Source organism: Trachypithecus francoisi, unplaced genomic scaffold, assembly GCF_009764315.1.
Source record: "Trachypithecus francoisi isolate TF-2019V2 unplaced genomic scaffold, Tfra_2.0 Lachesis_group0, whole genome shotgun sequence".
NCBI lineage: Eukaryota > Metazoa > Chordata > Mammalia > Primates > Cercopithecidae > Trachypithecus > Trachypithecus francoisi.
In genome coordinates this window covers 136,537,216-136,557,786 of record NW_022681453.1, presented here as the reverse complement: position 1 = coordinate 136,557,786, position 20,571 = coordinate 136,537,216, and the positions used below count along the sequence as shown (strand labels likewise).

Here is a 20,571-nt window from a genome sequence, read left to right as displayed (position 1 = left end):
GCCTCTCACTTACCTCCAGAATGCTCATTAAAGCATCGCCCAGTAGCAGGCTGGTGTGGGGGCCAGGCAGATGTTCACAGAGCTCACTGCAAGCAAGAGTAACCAAAAGCTTATCTCAGGCTCACACACACCTCATGTTCCTGAAATTATCTCCTTCACTTCCTTCCCACTGATTCTGGCTGACATTCATTCATTCATCAATCAATACTTATAGAAAGTCCACTGTGCACGAGGCAGTGTGCTAGCTACCTGAGTCAGGCTCTCCACATCCATCTCTGTAGTTAGGCCATGGCCAGGCCCTCTACCTGTTCCTCTCACTCTACCCGCTATCCCTTCAGATCCCTCTCTATGAGGCAGCCATGTCACTCTTTCTAAAACTCCAATCTGGCCATGCCTCCATATTGTTCACTGGTTTCCCACTGCTGGATAGCCTTCCCTACTCCCTCAGCAACCACACCTCCCACTTTAAATTGCTTAGATGAAGCTCTGCCAGAAGAAAGGGATGAGGAAGGCGCCTTGGAGGTCCCAATGCCAAATCATACAGAGACAGCAGCTTGGAGCTTCAGTGTGTCTGCTCTGAGAACCAGGCCTACAGTCTCCTACCAGTATGTGCAAGCAGGTAAGCGGGGGGGGGGGCGGTCTGCAAGCAGGGCTCAGGGCCAATTCAACTCTGTATCCTCAGAACTCATCCACGAACAGGGCTTACTGACCTTTCATGCTCTAATTGTAACCCATGGACAATTCCATACATTCATCAACTACACTCCAAGGACACATTCTGGAGACCCAGGTTGAAGAAATAACATCTGAAGGAAACATTCCCTAAGATACCATCAAAGAAGAAGCTGTCATTGTGCTACCTGTGGGGCTTACCGGTAACATCTGATGTAGAGGCGCCTGTCTCTGAGGGTCTGCAGGTAGACACTGGCCATCTTCTCTCTGGCTTCCATGTAGCAGGACTGCTTGGGCGAGATGTTCCTTAGCATGTTCAGTGCCACGTCCACATTACCCTTGCTCAGGACCAAGTCCACGTTGGCAATGGTGATGCGGTTCTCTTCTGGTGTGCCGCCAAACTCATTGATGGTGTCCTGCATGACCTTGGTGGCCTCATGCTAAAACATGGGAATCAAACAGACCCTCCACTTGGTGCACAAGGGAACAGTGGGTGGAACCAAAGAACCTGGTTCCTGGGCCTACCCTGAGCCTGCAGTGTGCCCCAGTCCCCAGGGAGGAGAGCATGGCATTTCTTACTAGCTCCCCATTCAGCCGGAGGGCCTCCACCAGTTCCAATAAGATGGATGCCCGCTGGCTGGTCTGCAGAGAGGGCCCAAGGAACTTCCTGCCTTCTTCTTTCTTCAGAGCTGGCAATTTGATGACCATTTTCAGTGTCTTTATGGCTTCTGGATAGTCTCCAGCCTTGTTGAGAGCCCTGGCCTTGATGAGGTGGTAGAGGGGGTGATCTCGGACCTAGGAGGAGCACAGCAGAGTGTGGGGCTCCAGTTCACTGCTGCTACTGCTGCTGCTCACAGCAGCCAGGTCAGAGAAGGCCGCAGGAGCCCACTGAGCCTACCCCTGCCTTTGGACCAGCAGAAAGATCTGTGGGACACAGCTAGCCCCTGGGGCCACTCTCAGAAGGCAAACAGGGGCCGCAGCTAGCTGGGTGTTAGGATGCTGAGAGGATGACAGGGCACCCACCTGGAAGTTGTGGCTGACACCCAGCTCTAAGCAGTGGAAACACATGCCAAAGTTGCCCTGAGCCAAGTAGGTCTGACACATGAGGAGATGGGCATCCACGGAGGCGGGGTCCAGCTCCAGGCAATGCTGCAAGATGCTCTGGGCATTCTCTAGCTCTCCTAGAAATAGTACACAAACCTCTACATGCAGGGTTCCCAAGGGGCTCCTAGGACCTGATATGCAAGGGCAGAATGAATTTTACATGTCCTGTTCTCCAGAAATATACAAAGTTGGGTATTTTAGCCAGTTTTGTTCTGCTTCACTCAGGGGTCCATTTCTAAAATTAAGACTACACAGTTGTTTCCTTGACTCAGACAAAAGCCAGGAAACTCAAACCTCAGTGTAACACCCTTCTTGTCTTTGTAACCCTAAGGGAGATAGCTAAGTTACTTCACTGCTCCATCCAGAAGCTCAGGGGAACATATTAAGCCTCAATTCCCACACATAAGAGCAAACAAAACCTAGTAGTAACAGCAACTGCAATAGTTACAATTTATGAAGCTCCTGCTCTGTTTCAACACTTGCAAAGCACTTTAGAAAGTCTGATTTATTACTTGCCCAGCCCTGCAAGGTTGGTGCTATTGTTCTTGTTTTTTCAGATGTGGAACCTGGGGCTCCAGTGATGTAAGCCACTCAGCTTGGAAGGGGCAAATTTGGCATTTATGTCCAGACCTATTGGGTTCCTGGGCTTCAGCTCTGAAGCCCCTGGCACTTGAGGACTCAGGGGCCTCCCTGCAGACAGGCTGGCACTTACAGGGTGGTAGCAGCAGCCTAGGGGTTGGGTGTAGTGAGTTGGTAGGGGCACTCTCTTCCCTTGCAGTCAGGTCTCTCAACAACCCCTACTTGGGATCCATAACTTGGTGGGTAGGGAGCCCCTGCTTCTGGGTCCCAAGCTCCCTGCTCCTTCTTACGTGCTGTGGAAATGTGAAGAGGACACCATGGCAACCTACGCAGCTGGAGACCTTGCTTTGGGCCCAAATCTGCTGGCAGATGCCAGCACCCAGGGTAAGTTCTCTCACCCTGGCCTTGTATCCAGGATACTTTGAAGCTGTGGGGAAACCTGGCATCCAAATGAACATAGGGAGGACCAAGGATGAAGACAGGAAAGCTCTCAGCAGGAGTGCAACCCACACGATGCAATGCCAGAAGACAGACAAATGGCCACAGTATTCTGATCCCTTTGGACACTCCCAGAACACCAGAGATCAGCCTGGTTTCCAGACAGGCAGGATGGGGTAAGAGGCCACAGGGAGATAGTACTTCAGGGGAGGACTCTGCATCACAGAGGACAATAGAGCACCCATGGAAGGTTTTCCCTCTCCTTCCCTTTCTCTCCAGGGTCTGGGCCTTGAGAAGGGAGAAGGTGAAAGGGCCCCTGGAGGCTCTGAAGACCTCATGGTACAGGGTTCTCACTTCTCCATGAGGCTTTTTTGGATAGCTTTTCGAAACTGCAACCCTGACACCCCTGCATCACTTCCCTGCTGCAGCTTCTTCTATAGCATTACCATGTTCTAACAAAAAAATACGATGTGCTCCCTCGTGGAGCTTGCATTGAGTTGTCAATTTCCCCTTACTAGATGCAAGCTCCATGAGGGAATTTTTGCCTATTTTTGGTACTACTGTATCTCAGAAGAAGTTCAATAACTATTACCAGCACAGATCAAGTGAGTAAATCCACAAAGGCCTAGGTGGGAGAGACCCCTGCTGGTGAGAGGTCAGGGAGCTTACTAGGGTTACTAGGGGATAGAGGCTGGGAGTGGGCAGGCCTGTAGGGGCATGTGCCTGTGTGTGTACGTGCGTGCATGTGAGTGTCTGTGTGTGTGTGTAGTACCCCAAGCAAGGAGAGTGTGTGTGTGTGTGTGTGTGTGTGTGTGTGTGTGTGTTTGCAGTATCCCAGGCAAGGAGCCTGTGGACACAAAGCTCCATCAGGTGTTTGCAAGGCCCCACCTGGCTGCCAGGACCCCACCCCCACTCACCTGAGTAATACCTGACCTGAGCCATCAAATACAGGGGGTCGATCAGAGCTGGTGCTGCTTTGACTACAGGATTCAAGATCACGGCGACTTGTTTAAGAAGTGGAGACACGATCTGGCCTGGTAACCTGGGCTGTGGGAACACGGTGGTGGAGGTGGGAGTAGGTTTGCCCTATTCTAAGAGAGACTCCTGGAGCTCTCAGAAAATGCTCTCAGTGAAGGAATTTTGCTTCATTCCACACTTATTTATTATCCTCTGTATCATCTAGTGCTTAGAGCATGAGCTCCAGACTATGGAACTTGGTTTTGTTCACTGTGGTGTCCCCAGTACAGAGAATGGTATCTGGCACTCAATAAATATTTGCTGAATGACTCATTACAAGGCACTGGGAGGATATTAAGGTATATAAAAATATGATCCTTGGTCACAAAGAATCCTGACTGGCTGGAAGAGCAGGACAAACAAGTAAAGACTAACATACTTCTTAGGGGGCTTCTGCGGAAAAGGAAGCCAAGCTCTTGTCTTGGATAAAAGCAGGGCCATGGGCTGGTGCCCTGTTCTTCCAAATGTGGTCCCTAGACAAGCAGCATTCATATCACTTGGGAACTTGTTAGAGAGGCAGGATTTTAGACCCCCCTTTAGAGTCAGAATCTGTACTGGAACAACCTCCCAGGTGACCTGTGTGCTGTATGTTCAAGTTTGAAGAGCCCTGGGCTCCCCAACTGCCCAAGGTTCACCCCATCCTTACTTGTGACTGGCCAAGTAAGGTCACAAGTAAGGATGCCTCTGTCCTTCAGGTGGGCACTATCCAAACCTGTACTCCAGACCCCCACCATGAAGAGAGGCCTTCCCCTAACCTGTTTGGGGCAGAAGAGCAAGTACTCCTTAGCAATGCAGACCAGGAAGTAGGGGTCCAGCTTTTCAAAGTACTCAGAGCCAAGAGGGAGGCCTTGCATGCCGGAGAAGTGAAGCTCCACTGCCTCCTTCAGGAGCGCTGTGGTCTCTTGCTCCCCCTTGTGCTTCTTGGATGTCAGGAGGGCTTGGAGGAAAATTAGCACCTGTGGAAAACAGGACCGAGTCTCAGTGCCAATGCCAGCCTGGGCAGAGTTGGTAGGCAAGGGCAAAGTGAAGGTCCAGGTAACCTTGGCTGCTTTCTATTGGAAATCGGGGTGGGAGGACAGCAAAGGACATGGTCCTGGAGCAACCCATGGCCCCAGGGAGCTCTGACCTCAGACTTCCCAAGGGACTTCTGCACCTCCTTCAGGAATTCCAGCTGGTGCTCAGCTTCCTCCAGGTGGCCTTCTAAGATATGACACAAGATGATCCCTGTAAATGGGACAAAACAATGATGAGTAGCTAGCCCTGAAGCACAGTCAGCAGCCCATCAGGTCAAGGAGCATGAATAAGACAGTGGAAGGAAGGTATCTCAGCATAGGGAATCTTTTCCAACATTTCTACAAACTTAAAGAGAAATACGTGCTCATGCTCAAGAATTCAAACCCTAAGGCAATACAGAAAAACATCCCTAGCTCATGTTCTGGCTTTAACAATATCTCTCTCTAGAGATAATCACTAGGAAACATGTGAGGTATAATATGTTACTACTATATAGACACCTCAGACATATATATTTATATGTACGCACAAGCATACCAATGGGTTTAAAAACACACACATCCACAAAGGGAATCAAATTTCACATACACCATTCTACAATCTGCTTTTTTTTGAGACGGAGTTTCACTCTTTTTCCCAGGCTGGAGTGAAGTGGCATGATCTTGGTTCACTGCAACCTCCGCCCCTCAGGTTCAAGCAATTCTCCTGCTTCAGCCTCCTGAGTAGCTGGGATTACAGGCATGGCCACCATGCCTGCCTAATTTTTGTATTTTTAGTAGAAACAGGGTTTCGCCATGTTGGCCAGGCTGTTCTCGAACTCCTGACCTCAGGTGATCCAATTGCCTCAGCATCCCAAAGTGCTAGGATTACAGGCATGAGCCACTGCGCCCGGCCACAATCTGTTTTTTTAACTTTGTATATGATATCATATTTTCCCATCTCTTCATACAAATCTACCCCATTCTCTTTGATGACAACATAATATTTTACTGTGGATGTAACCATTTATTTAACTATTGCCCTACTGAAGGACATCTAATTTCACATTTACTTTGTTTTCAGTATTTAAATACTACAATGCTACGATGAACATTTACATATGTTCAAATTCCTGAGGGAGAGCTGATGAGTCACAAAGCACATATATTTAAAATGCTGACAGATAAGACCAACTTGCCCTCAAAGATATCTGAATTTATATTACTATCAAGAATTTAAAATATCCTTTCTTCATAACCTCAAACATGCTGTAATTCTTGCCAGTCTGAAACATGAAAAGTAACTAGTTTTCATTCACCACCTTTTTTTTTAACTATTAGGGAGAATGAACATCTGTTCATATTTCCAATATAGCCTTTTCCTTTCTACTGTGAATTTTCTGTTCACAGCCCGCCTGGTTTTTTTGGAGGGGGTGATTTTTTTTTCTCTTTATGTTTTCTTAACCCTTTGTTGCAAGTGTTTTCTATTAGTTTGCCATTTATCCTTTAACTATTTTTACAGTATCTTGTCAGGTAGTAATTTTAAGCTTTTATGTAGTCAAATAGGTAAAATATTTTCCTTTGAGGCTTCTATTTTTTTTTTACATGTAGAGCCACAAAGCCAAACTTTGCAGCTTCTAAATTTGGAGTTAGGATTAGAATCCCCAGGGAAACTCATGTTTCATTTAATTTTTATGTTTAATACTTAATTCACCTGAAATTTAAGTATGGTGTAAGATGAGAACTTACCTTTATTTCTTTTTCATAATGGATAGCAGGGTATCCAACTAGGAGTTACTGAACAACCTATCAGTTTGAAATGCGGCCTGTTACATCCCATTTATCTATTTGCTTATCCCAGTCAGTGCTGGCCTCAAAGGGACTTAATTACTGTGGTTTTGTGGTATGTTTTGATGTTGGGAGGACAAATCTCATCTGTTTGAAGCAAGCTATTCTACTTGTACAGGTATTTCTTTGCTACTTTGGCATATTTATTCTTGACTATCTTCCTAATCACCATCTTAGTTTTCAGTTATATCCATCCCACTATTTGACCCACCTATACAATTTTTTACCTTACAACAATATTTTTGATTTTTGGCAACTCTTTTTTGTTCCTGTACCTTTTTCATAGTAGCATGTTCTTTACTTATAGACATAATAGCCTCTCCAAACATTGAAGGGGTTTTGGGAGGAAAAGTCTTTTCTGTACTAGCCTTAACTCTGCTCCTCAGAGGGCTACTGCTTTATATGTTCCACTTGGCCGATCTTTCAGACTGCTAGCAGATTTATAAAGGAAGGACAGCAAGTAGGCACATTTCACACACTGTTAACGTCACTGATTCTGCCAGACTGGACAGAAAATATGGTGACTCCAGGACATAAGAGTGGGCTCGGCTTGGACTGGGAGAGAGGACAGACATCCTGACCAGTGGACTTTCCTCTGGCTAACCACTGGGGCTCTCCCCCTTGAATGAGGAAGTAGGGAAGGACTCAGCCTGGTGGAGGAACATTCTAGGGAATTTTGCTTTTGTGCTGAGCAGCCAAGTCCTTTTGTCCTTCATGTCCCTGGTTATGGTGGGAAATCATCCAGAGCACTGCTCCTCTCCCTCCTGCCCCAACACCCAATACACACCTCCTGGATTCTAGTCTCTGACCGGGGCACGGTTCCAGTAATCCTCCTATAATCGCTCTCACTGCCCTGTGGCATGCTTTCACACTCAGCCTCTGGTGACCCTGAGCTCGTGTTTCTTAGTTTTTGTTTTTCCTGGAACTCTTTGGGGAAAGCTGGTCTACTAAATTCTTTAGCTAACCCATCTCTGCCTATGTTGGTTTATGGGTTTCTAGATCTGCTTGGAATTCCCATGTATTTGACACCATTTGCCTTCCATCTTCTAGAAATGTGAAATTCTTCAAAGTTTCTGGTCCATGGAAGGTATTTTTCTGTTTCTAAGGCTGCAATGTATTCCTTTTTTCTTTTTTTGAGGTGGAGTCTCACTCTGTGGCCCAGGCTGAAGTGCAGTGGCACCATCTCGGCTCATATCAACCTCTGCCTCCCGGGTTCAAGTGATTCTCTGGCCTCAGCATCCCGAATAGCTGGGATTACAGATGTCCTCCACCACACCTGGCTACTTTTGTGTTTTTAGTAGAGATGGGGTTTCACCATGTTGGCCGAGCTGGTCTCGAATTCCTGACCTCAAATGATCTGCCCACCTCAGCCTCCCAAAGTGTTGGGATTACAGGCATGAGCCACCACGCCCGGCTAATTACCTTTTAAAGATATCTTTCATTATTTTCATGGGATCTGGGGACAGAGGGCAAGCATGGATTTGAGGGGGTCAGCCTGACATGTTGAACCAGAAGTCAAGATAAACTACTCTGATAACTGTGCTATGCAGATGAGGAGCCTGGAGTTTAGAAAGGAGAAGTGACTTGGCCCCAAACACACAGCCCCTCAGGGCCAGGGCAAGAGCCAGCCTGCCTTGAGCACTGGATCACACAACTTCCTCAACCCAAACCAAACACTGCCATTTCAGAATTCACCACAGACCATGGAGTAGGGGGCTTTAAAAAATGTGTTAAATGGAAATGGCGTTGTAGAAAGTTCATTTGACATTTATAGAAAGGATTTTTAAAATCACCTGGACAGACAGGGAAATATATAATTCTCAGAGCTACTCTTTTTGGTGGTTTTTCAGCTCAGAGCCCTGGAGGAGGGTCTGCAGAGGTGAATCTAGAGGCTCTGCATGTGCGGATTGGTGGTGAGTAGTTCTCCAACTCCGGCCTGGGCAGCCTGAGAAGAGGCAGGGCCCACTGAGTGTAAGGTTCAGCCTGTCAGTCTTCTGGGGCAATCAGTGTAGACAGGCGTTGGAGGTCTGGTGGAGATCAGAGTGACTCTGATCACACCTCCGAGCATTCCTGTGCCTCCTACATCCATACTTGTGGATTCCCAGAAAGATACCCCATCATACATCGTACCCCAAAATTCACATACCCCCCAAGGAAAATGCTTTCCAGCACCTCTCTTCTGGACCCATGAAAGCTGACCATTTTGGCTCCCGACACCCACCCCTGAACCCTGCCCTGCCTGCATATACCTGTCAAACCAGCCATGCCGTCCTTGTCCAGTTTCATGGCTTCTGTGTACCACAGCAAGGCCTCTTTCACTTGGTTCTTCAGGATGAAGAAATAGCCCAGTTCTGTGGCCACATGGATGTAGGAGGGGGTGGCCATGAAGGTGCGCTCGATGAAACTACACACTAGTCCTAGAATCACCTGGTGACTCCCACACTGCAAGAAACAGGAAGGTGGGAATTGGGACCAGTCAGTCCAGCCTGTATCAGCAAGGTCATGTCAGAAATGGGGGACACTTTGGTAGGCAGGGCTGGGTAGGCCCAGGAGAGCCCAAGAGGTACCCTGTGTCTAGGCAGCTGGGTCTGTGCTGCTGTCTGGCTCCCAAGGAGCCTCTCACTGGCCACATCTGTGGAACCTGCCTCTAGCCACAGGGTCCTCTGAGGGACCTATCCCCTGTCTGGCCACAGTAATTGGTCTAAGGAGTCACCAAGAAGTTTTTCAAAAATTGAAGCTGAATGAAAGAACTTCTTTGTGTTCAGTAATAAGAAGGGGCCCCAAAGGCTGCCATCAGCCGTGTTCCCTGCCATGTGTGGAGAACAAGGCAGAGAGAATCAGATACACAGACGGAGAGATGGTGTCTATGCAACTTCACAGTTCTGGTTCCTGAGGTCCCAGAGTTGCCTTCATTCTTATAGCAACTAATTCTAGTAAATCTTGCTTTGGGGCTGAAGAGTCTAAAAGAGACACAGATTTGTTGGCAACCTGGTCTACTTGGACCTTCCCTGATGTTTGAGAGGCCTCGGCAGGCCAGCCTTCTTGGGCCACTTCCACAAAAAAGAATATAGGAGCCGGGCACCCAGGCACTGGAGGCCAGAGCTGGGTGTGGCTCTGCTGCATAACAGCGGCGATACCACCCACTTTCCCCAAATAAGGCACAGCCCACTCCAAAAGTATTTTCAGACCCCGTCTCCCTGATCTTCATGGCATCTCTGAGGGGGCACCTAGGCTAAGGACGTAGAACCCACATGTCACAGTTATCAGCCAGAGGCAAGTAGGCACAACAGGCTATGAGCCACTACCCCGAAAGGACAAGTTTGAGCCAGAAGGGAGGGGCAAGGCACTCAAGGAGTTTCCTGGGGGAGCACAGGTCTGCTCTAAGGAAAGCAGGGAGAAGCACCATTTCAGAACCAGGAAAACCTTCTTACCAGTCGGCTAACCACAAGAATTTTTTTAAGATGGAGGCTTGGATTTTCGGGCTCCCTTGTCTCTAGTGCCTTAATCAGATTTCTAACATGATTGGTAGCCTGCAGGGACAAAACAGAATGTCAACATGCAAGGTACAAGGTCAGAGTTGGGCCATGGTTCTCAACCCTGGCTGCATAGTAGCATCAGCTGGGAGATTTAAAAAATGCCCATGCCCAGGCACAACCCCCCAGAAATTCAGATTTAAGTGAATTGGAGTGGCCCAGGCATCAGCATTACTTCAAAGGCCCATAGGTGGAGCTCCTGGGGACATTATTCACCCAGAGCTGGCACTGCCCCTCTGTTACTGAATTTTTTTTTCTTTGACTGCTCCTTATGGAGCAGGGCTAACCCATAGCGTAGCCCTGTTCCCAAGTTTGTGAAGAGAAGCTGCCTTTTCAGACCCACCCAGGCAGAGCCAGTAGCTAGCCCTCACTGTGTCCATAGTGCAGCCTGCCAGGCCAGCAGCAAATTAACTGTGCTGGCCCAGAAGCCTCTGCTCCATTTTGACATGAGTCAAATGTAAGTCAGTATAACGATCCGAACTTTCCAAACTTTCCTGTCCAACACATGAAAGGTCAGAAAGGTTAGGCAATTGGTCTGAGGTCACCCAGTCACCTAGGTCACTGACAGATTCCAAAGCTTAGGTTCTTTCCACTCCCCACCCAGGAGTAAGGAATTCTTAGTTCCCAGCTGCAGAGAAGTGCCAAAAGCGAAATCCAGGATGGTATGGGTCCACTCTGTTCAGTAAGCATGAACAAAATTAGAACCGGGTAGCCAGCTCAGAGTCGGAGGTAGGCCCCGAGGTTTGAAGTAGGAGTAAAAGAGGGGCTAATGCTAAATCCCAGTTAGCTAAATGCTAAGTCTGCCCCTGGGATTAACTTTCAGGCCAGGCCCCAGGAAGGTATGCTTAGGGATCTTGGATCACAGGGAGCTGAGGATAGGTCTATTCTCTTATTCCTACCCAGAGACGAAAAGGGCTGGGGCCCTTTTTGTAGGCTCCTCCCAAACACGGACTCTCCCCTCTACCTCACCCCATCCCACAAAATCCACAATCTCAGAGCTGTGCAGAAGGAACCAGAAGCTTCCCCTTCCCACCATGACCCCTTAGAGACTCTTGGTTTGCCATGCTCTCCACAGAGGCAATATATTTCACTGATCTAAAAGGCAATGCTTTGGCTAAAAACACAACCTCTTTTTGAAAATGAGAACCTGTCTGGCTATTGAGGTTTCACTAAGAATTCTAGGTGTTTCTGACTGCATTTGAGGGCTATTTTTGGTTTCTTTGGAAAACTACAAGACTTACGAACATGTTTGGGGCCCGGTATTACCTGGCCAATGCCTGAGCAGTTCCAACTATCCCCTAAAAAAATGGCATTTCCTGAATTCAGAAATACTACCACGACTTCTACTATCAGTTAACATTGATGAAATTACTGTAGTGTAAAAGGGACTGTTCCAAACTCTCCCACTTCTTATCATATTTAGTCCTGTGTGGAATTCTGTCTATTTTACAAACAGGAAGCCTGAGGCTTATCCAGGTGGGGACACCTGCCAAGGCTTCCACAGAGAGCACAGGGCAGAGCCTAGCATCAACCTCACTGCCTGATGCTGCCTGACTCCCAAGCTACACAACCCAAAGAGTCAAACCAGAGCAGGCCTCCTTGGCAGCGAGTATAGGGGTGGGTAGGAAAGAGGAAGCTGAGATCCAGGGGCTCTGTACAAAGGCTTTGGGTCAGGTGCACAGGTTATGAAGGGTTCCTCCTTGACTCTGTTACAAGGCTCACCTTCTGAGTCTTCAGAGAACTTACTGTGGTCATGTTTCCTTCTCTTGCAAGCTCATGCACAGCTAGAATTTGGCAGGCATCAATATTGCTTTCATCTTTTTCTAGGATTCTGAAGGAAGAAGAGGAGGCACATGAATTGAGAGTATGGATAGGCAAGGCTGGGATGGTGAATTGGCAACTTCTGATTGTCTTTGAATATCCATTCTCCCCTCTTCTTTTAATAATAGAACTCCCAAATTAGCCAGACATAAGCTGCTCAGAATAAAGATGACATTTCCCAGCCTCTCTTTGCAGCTTACATTTGGCCATGTGACAAAGGTCTGACCTACAGGATAGAAGTGCAAGTGAGGGGTGTGCGGTCCAGTTGTGCCCCACCAGCAGGCCTTCCCTCCTGTCTACTGTCTGGAATGTGGACCATGTGAGCATTATCCTAGGAATAGCAGAGCAACAAGACAGAGGGGCTTGGGACTCCCCAGAGTTAAGCTGTCATCCCAGCCCTGAGTCACCAACAACTTTACCTGGAGGAAGAATAACCTTTTATGTTATTTAAGTTGTGTATCTGAGGGTCTTTGCCACAGAAACTTATTCATAACCCAACTAACCCGACATGACCATGGTGCCAGAGTCTGGAGGTGGCCAGAAAGGTACTTGGGGGGCAGTCACTTTAAGATGGAAAAGGAACCTGGGTTTCAATTTTGTCCCATTGTGAAGCTATAGCTTCTGACCATACTATGAGGCTTTCGATATTCTATTTCTTTATAGAAAGATTCTTTCCCATTTTTCAGCCTGTCAGGGAATGACTTTCTGCTTAATAGCAGGTTCGTCTAATTCACGCACTAAATTCCAACATGATTAGGCACAATCAGCACTGAAAAAGTTCTAACCATTTCTGATGCTTCTGAGAGCACTGTAAACCTCATACATTTGAGAATTAACAAAAACTGCAACATACTTTGAAAAACTTATAGACCAAAGAAGAATCTGAATAGATATTAGAAAATTCTTGGAGCCAAATGATATAGAAAAATATTACATATCCAAATGGGTAGACTCTGCAAAAATGGTACCTTGAGGGACACCCACAGACTTCAATGCTTATATTCTAAAGTAAAATTGAGAATAGTTGAGACAGGCATCCAACTTAAGAGTCAGAAAACAGGCCAGGCACGGTAGCTTATACCTGTAATCCTAGCATTTTGGGATGCTGGGGTGGGAGGATTGCTTAAGGCCAGGTGTTCAAGACCAGCCTGGCAACACAGTGAGATCCCATCTCTACAAATTAAAAAATAAAACTGAAAACTAAAATAAAAAAAAAAGAGTTAGAATACAATAGCAGAATACCTCGGAAGAAAGTAGTTGGTAGGAAATAATAAAGTTAAGAACAGAAATTAGGCTGGGTGTGGTGACTCACACCCATAACCCCAGGATTTTTGGAAGCAGAGGCAAGAAGATCGTTTGGGCCCAGGAGTTTGACAGCTGCTTGGGCAACATAAAAAAAAAAACAAAAACTTATAAAAAAAAAATAGCTGGGTATGGTGGTGCTTGCCTGTAGTCCTAGCTTCTCAAGAGGCTGAGATGGGAGGATCACTTGAGCCCAGAGGTTCGAGGCAGAAGTGAACTATGATTATGCCACTGCACTCAAGCCTAGGCAACAGAGCAAGACATTCCCCGCCCCCCAAAAAAAAGGGGAGGCAGAAATTAATAAATTAGAATACACAAAGAATATAATATAGAACTTATAAAATTTCTATTTTATTAGAATATAATAGAAAGGAGCTACAAAACTCAAAGCTGGTTCTTTAAAAAGGCTAATAAGAGAGGCAAACTTTTAATATTAATGAAGAAAAATAAGAAAGAAAAAATATATTAGGGATGAAAACAGAAACACACCTTTATAGAGCAGAGTTTTAAAAATCTGAGGGGCCGGGTGCGGTGGCTCACACCTGTAATCCCAGCACTTTGGGAGGCCAAGGCGGGTGGATCACGAGGTCAGGAGATTGAGACCATCCTGGCTAACATGGTGAAACCCCATCTATACTAAAAAATACAAAAAAATTAGCCGGGCGAGGTGGCGGGCGCCTGTAGTCCCAGCTACTCAGGAGGCTGAGGCAGGAGAATGGTGTGAACCCGGAGGTGGAGCTTGCAGTGAGCCTAGATTGCACCACTGCACTCCAGCCTGGGCGACAGAGCGAGACTCCATCTCAAAAAAAAAAAAAAAAAATCTGAGGGAATTCTATGAATCCCACTAATTGGGAAAGCTTCCATGAGGGAACACGCTGGGGCACTGGATTCAATCTGTTGGCCCAAACACTGTCTCCCTGCACATGGGCACAGTAGGGCCAGGGCCAGGGAGGCCACAAACACCCACATATGGCTTCAGCCAGGTGTTTCCAGGTGAGCTGCTGGTCTGAGGCCTAGCCTCCAAAGCAAGCTCCTACCAAGGCCAGGTCTACACTGGGAGAAAGGGAAGCTGAGGTCCACACAGGCATTACCAGCTTGTGTGTGGCGCCTGTGGGCTGGGCAAGATAGAGACATGTTTGATTTGCTACCAGCACCTCTCTATAAGATTCAAGTTCCAGCTATCCGCGGAGGAATTAGGATTCTTCCCAAGGGAAGAAAGAAGTTTGATTATACGCTTTTTTCTTTTAGACCTGTGCTATATATTTCCCTATAATTCAGTTACAAGTCATAGTGATAACTCATGGGCCATTAACTCCTACTGGGAAAAAAATGAAGATGATACATTTTAGAATGATTGTGATAAAAATAAAGTGTTAGAGTTTATTTTTATTTTATTTATTATTATTATTTTTTGAGACAGGGTCTTATTCTGTCACCCAGGCTGGAGTGCAGTGACACAATCACAGCTCACTGCAGCTTCAACCTTCCTGGGCTCAAGTGATTCTCCCACCTCAGCCTCCCTAGTAGCTGGGACTTCAGGTGCACACCACAATGCCCAGCTGATTTTATTTTTTTATTTTCTGTAGAGACAAGATCTCACTATGTTGTCCAGGCTGGTCTTGAACTTCTGGGCTCAAGCAATCCTTCTGCCACAGCCTCCCAAAGTGTTGGGATAACAGGCATGAGCCACTGTGCGCATTAGAGTTTAAAGAGACAATTTTTTTTTTTTTGGCTTGCCAAAAGCCTTGCATCAAATATCCTCCCAAAAGCCGTTTTCATTTTTCTTCACAATGCTTCCAGATCACTCTACACTTGGTGTCTGGTTTCTACATGCCCAATAATTCCTGAAATCTGCTCTCTGGTTTATGTACCCAGCCTGCTGCTAAAACACTTCTCTCAAAGTCACCAGTGACATTTTTCCCCTAAAGTTTTTATTAAGGTATACCATACTCATAGTTTAAAAAAAAACTTAATAATGAAATATATTCTAGTCTCATTCTCCTGCAGTCTTCACAGCCACTGCTTTCTACCCTGGAACTCTTGCTTTAGTTCTTTTGATGGGTCCTTCCCTGTCTCTTCTAAACAATAAGCCTTTACCCTCTATTTCTTGATTTAGCCATCATAGGCCACAGCTCCTAGCCTCATGTTATGATGTGTATTTCGTTTGCTTGTGGTGTACACCCGTCCCCCCTCTCCTCCTCATCCCAATTTGGCCATAGCACAATTCCCAGTTCCTCTATGGGCGATATTTACCTTTCCGTCTTGTTTTCCTGTCTTACCATCTTATAAGATGGTAACATACGTGTTAGCACCCTTGTCTTGGAAAGAAAGGAAGCTGCACAGTTGGGCAGTAACTCACCTATGTCCCATTTCTACTGTCTGCTCCCAGTCCTGCCGAGCTAAGAACAGCTGCATCTTCAGGACGAGGGCTGGCAGGAAGCTCCCTGAAGTCACAGTGATCTGGTTCACCATCTCCAGGGCCTCTGAGTAGTTCTGCTGCATCATGAAGTACATTGCCTGTTGGGAGCCAGACAGAAGAGCCTTCGTGAAGGGAGTGCCCATGAAGGGAGTTTGTTGGAGGGGGGTTGTCTCAGTGTCTCCATGAAAACAGGAACAGAACCTGACACATGGGCACTGTGGGTCCTCTCAGCTGGGCCAGTAGCCCCTCAAAGTCCCCGGGAGAAAGAGTGACATATCAAGGTTTACAACAGTCTTGGGTTCTCGGACAGGATGAACAGGGGCTTTAGGGACATAGCTAAGCCCCAAGCTTGGGAAACTTAGCAGGCCTGGGATAGGGCAAGCCCATGTGAGGTTACCCTGAAGGCGAGAGGTGAGGTCACTGGGCACTTTCCAGTTCCATAAATTTTCCATTCATTTCCCATTCACTTTTCTGTATTTCATCACTGAAATTGCTTGCCAATGCCCAGTTTAGCAATTCTGAGTCGGTTAGGGTTTTCTGGCAACTACTTCTATCGCAATTGTGGAGTTTTTTTTTTGTTGTTCTGTCAAGGCCTACTGGGCTGCGGTCATGGCCTCTGCAGGCAAACACCAGCCACCAGGTTCTCCTCAAACAGTCATGACACAGGTGCCCTAAGGTCCAGGGGGCAATGCTTCTAAAAGACTTGAAATTGGACTCTGAAAGGAGGGCTTCCCTCAGACCTACAGTAACCCCCATTAAGAGACTTGTCATTAAAAACAAGAGGATTATTCTGTATAATGAAGATTTTTGTATAAATGTGTTCACTGAAAAACTTTAAGTGCATAACCAGAAACAATCCCAATATCCAAATAATAGGGGACCAGGTTGGTAAATCACATTATGCCCATACAATAGAAGACTGGCTTTACATCCATGTTCAAACTGACATTTTGAATACTACACAAAGAAAATATTACATGAAGAAAAACAAAGTAAATGACAATATGTCCTAGGGTGAAAACTACATTATATACCAACACTGTGACCCAACCCCTACCATAGGAGCAGGAGAGTTGGTGACTGATGGCTCTCAATGGAGTCTCCCTCCAGGGATCACCCATGGTTGAAGGGAGCTGCTTTGTCCCAGGTCACACCTGTCCCTGGGGCAGCCCACCTCCAGTGTCAAGGCACTGATGGGGAGCTCACTGAAGGGGCTTCCCGGCTCCAGAGTTCCTCAGAGTTGGCTGCGGCCTTTGCTGTGACTGTTCACAGCCAGCCTTCTCTTTCCACAGGTGCTGGCCCCAGGGGTGCTCTGTGATAAGCTGGCTCACAATAATCTCCATTGCTTTCTGCCACCCAGAAAGCCAACTTAATACACACCCTGGACCCAAGTATAGAAAGAAGACTAGAAGCCGTTGCCCTAAAATACTAACACTTGTCTTGGAGCCGTAAGACTAAGCCTGCCATTTTAATTCATCTGTTGATGTTTTTTAGGCTTCTGTTTTCTTAAATAAGTACATATTCTTTTATAATAAAAAATATACAAACAGAAGAAAATACGAGGACATTTTTTCTCTCAAAAATTAATTCCACGAGGCTCACAAGAGAAAAAAGAAACTTAAGATCAGAAAATACAGAACATATAAAATATATGCCTCTCTTCTCTTATGGCACACTAAATGAATTTAACAGGTAGAAAGAGGTGAAATGGGAAGGTCAAAATAAAAGAAGAAAGGGAGAAGGGCACTGAGTGAAACTAACACAGAGGCAGAGAGAAAGCCTGAGAGGGTCAAGGAAGGACAGACCTTCAGATAGTGACCCTGAGAGTCTCCTGGGGGTCTCCCATGCAAATGAGACAGAAGCTCAGATCAACCAGGAAGAATTTGAGAAGTAAAGTGGACCTTGGACTGCTGTGTAACCCTGGGTTGGTTGCTGAACCTCTCTGGGCCTCTGTTCTTCATCTACCAGATGAGGCATCTGGAGACTGAGCTTTTGGCCTGGGGGTACCTGGTGGGTCTCTGGTTCCAGTGGCCTGGCCAGGAATACTTCCACCTCTCCCTTTTCCACTGCCCACCTTTCCCATCAGCCCCAGCACATCTTTGGAGTCCTGAATTCCTTGTTCCAGGTACTCAATGGCTTTCTTCGCAGTATGGGGCTTGTCTGAGGTGAGGTCCACCCAGCCTCTGAGCACATAGGCCTGGATGAGAACAAGATGAAAGATGAAGTCCTTGGTCCTGCACAGCCTCAACCCAGCCTGCACATGATCCACCCTTTGCCACCCAACACCCTGAGGCCCCGCCAAGCACAGCCCCATGCAGATCCCAGGGCAGCCGGCTCTCTCTCACGGCCAGGTCTCCCATTGTTGCTTTGTCTGGAAATGCCCTGGACAGCACCCCCTCCCACTCCCAACCAAACCCCTGCACCTGATGTCCATTACCACTCCTTACAACTCAGCCTCAGAGGCCCCTGCTTAGGAGACCTCCCTCCCTGTACCCTTACAGCTCTCCATAACCCTTACTGAGGCACACTCACCTATCCTGTCATTGTCTGTTTACACTGGGGTCAGTAGCCAACATGGGGGCCTACTCAGGGCCACTCTTGATCTCTCCACTCCTTAGGCCAGCACAAGGCCTGGCCCTGCACAGGAAGCCCAGGAATGCCCTCTGAGTGGGTGAGCAGGAGCCATTCTGAGCTCGTGGACCTCGCTGGTTCCCTGTTAGCCTTTACCTAGCCTCTCCTGGCAGATGGGGAGGGCCAGGCCTGGGAAGCAGACTTGGAAGAGCCCAGACCTAAAGCACCCCTCATGATGGCCTAGATCAGTATTTCTCTATTATATTTCCATTTCTCTTTTTCTATTATCTATCCGAAGGAGTCTCTTTAGATACTGTTTCCTAATTAATCCCTTCCCCTGCAAGAAATGTTAATGCCTCAGATATACCATATCTGTGTATTGTGTACTGTATATATATATGTGTATTTTATACATAAAGAATAAGATTTTTTTCATCCTCTCCCCCAGGGACCATGTCTACACCCTTGAAAACTGATATCAGCCCTGCTGATAAGGCATTGTCTAGACTGAGGCTTCAAATTCCATATTAGTGCAGATATACAGTATATGAGCTGTACTGCATGAGCCATCATTCAGTTCCAGCGGAGCACTACAGGGAGGGAATGGCCCAGTGTGACCAGCTCATCTGGGTCCTCAAAAGAACCAGTAAGTCTGGACCAGCCTGGGCAACATGGCAAGACCCAGTCTCTACAAAAAATGTAAAAACTAGCTGGATGAGCTGGCACACACTTATGGTCCCAGCTACTGGGAGGCTGAGGTGGGAGGATTGCTTGTGCCTGGGAGGCTGAGGCTGCAGTGAGGTCTCAAAAAAAAATTTCTTAAGAATATGGTGCAAGCCATAGAAAATCTATCTAGAAATCAGACTCTATGGACAAACGCCAATGAGTAACCTCTGCTAAGCCCAGAGACAACATACTTGGGGCAGCTGTGAGACCCGGTGTTTTGTCAGTGCCTGGGTGTGGCTCTCCCCCAGTTTCAGGGCCCTTTGTGGGAGTAAGGGCCACTCTGCTATTACGTGTTTGGACGCTGCTTTCTTCGCCTGTTGCCCCCATGGTGTGGTGAGTACCTCTCTGAAGCCTCTAGAGATCTTCAGCATGCGGTCAATGTACTCTTTGGCCTTGTCATGGTGGCCTATGAGCCAGAGGAAGACACCAGCATAGTACAGGGCAGTCCCACTGACTGTCTTGCGTATTTCCTTCAGGCTATACTCAAGCTCCTGAATTGCTTCTCGGTCTGTAAATCCAAGAGCGAAGGAAGAGGGAGAGTTAGGATGCGGAAGTCTGCCTGGTTCTGCAGGGGCCCCCGAGAGCCCAGGGAACTACCTCTGGGTCTCTCTCACACACTGTGGACCTCCTTCAACATATGCAGCACACCGTGTGCAGTCCAAGGCCTAGAAACCAGCACTACCTGCCCTTGAGATGCCGCAGGGGCTGCCCCGGCCTGGACTCAGGTGTGCTCTCTGAGATTATCTTCTCTTCTCTGTGCCCAGCAGTGTGCTGAGCAGGCAGACCAAACCAAAATCCTTAGCCTCAGGAACACAACTTATTATGAGTGGGGAAATAGTAGTCTGTAGTCTCTCTTGGACCCTCTCCCTGAGGGGTGGAGATTAGGGGTAGAATTATATATATTAGCTTGGTTTTTCTGACAAGATCTTGGCAAAGAAGAAGGGTGTTTTCCCAACTCTTGGGATCTGGAGCATGGACCCCTTCCACTGTCATGGGCTCTGCCTGCTTCCACCCAGTTGGATCCAGGCATGGTGTCTTCTCCCAGACCTCCAAGGGGAGAGGAGCAGCACTCACTTCTCACTGGTTAACAGCATCTGCACAGCCACCAGGGCACACACCTCCTTTGGCAGCCCTTGAGGGACTGTGTATCTCTGGGGCAGGGCTTTCTTTCCCCTGGTGGGTCAGGCCTAGCTGAGCATGGTGGCACTCACCAATGATTTCACATCTTTTGTGAGCATAAATGAGGGCCATGGTGGAGCACAAGGACACGTCTGGGTGATGCCTGATGCTTTCCAGGTCACTGATGGCATCCTGGATGTGCTCTGCAAAGACAGTCCACATAGTTATACTCTCAAGCTCCAGGATTAGAGGACATGAGACTCTGTAGCTGACCCAATGGTTCAGCACTACCTGCCTTTGCCCAGAGTCAGAGGACTAACTGGTCTGAAAGGTCCCCAGTGACCCAAGCTTCCTGAAGACTGGGGCTCTGGGAAAGAGTTGCTGGTAACACGGTCCAGGCTGTTGGAGGTTGGAAATCTTGGACTTGAAA

At 47.4% G+C, this 20,571-nt stretch overlaps 1 protein-coding gene across 3 annotated transcripts in view; it reads right to left on the bottom strand.

Moving 5' to 3' along the window:
• Positions 1-20,571, bottom strand: part of TTC21A (tetratricopeptide repeat domain 21A) — a 31,376-nt gene that overhangs the window by 8,679 nt on the left and 2,126 nt on the right. For 2 of the 3 annotated variants that reach the window (XM_033212078.1, XM_033212079.1), the window contains exons 3-16: positions 20,234-20,344; positions 19,364-19,530; positions 17,800-17,922; positions 15,666-15,823; positions 11,930-12,014; positions 10,082-10,180; positions 8,900-9,092; positions 4,937-5,034; positions 4,566-4,766; positions 3,711-3,840; positions 1,696-1,853; positions 1,252-1,467; positions 874-1,112; positions 14-86 (exon numbers count right to left, since the gene is read on the bottom strand). In XM_033212078.1, coding sequence (XP_033067969.1) covers positions 14-86; positions 874-1,112; positions 1,252-1,467; positions 1,696-1,853; positions 3,711-3,840; positions 4,566-4,766; positions 4,937-5,034; positions 8,900-9,092; positions 10,082-10,180; positions 11,930-12,014; positions 15,666-15,823; positions 17,800-17,922; positions 19,364-19,530; positions 20,234-20,344 — 2,051 coding nt within the window. Of the gene's footprint in view, positions 1-13; positions 87-873; positions 1,113-1,251; positions 1,468-1,695; positions 1,854-3,710; positions 3,841-4,565; positions 4,767-4,936; positions 5,035-8,899; positions 9,093-10,081; positions 10,181-11,929; positions 12,015-15,665; positions 15,824-17,732; positions 17,923-19,363; positions 19,531-20,233; positions 20,345-20,571 lie in introns of those variants that run through there. The other variant, XM_033212080.1, reaches the window with a different exon arrangement.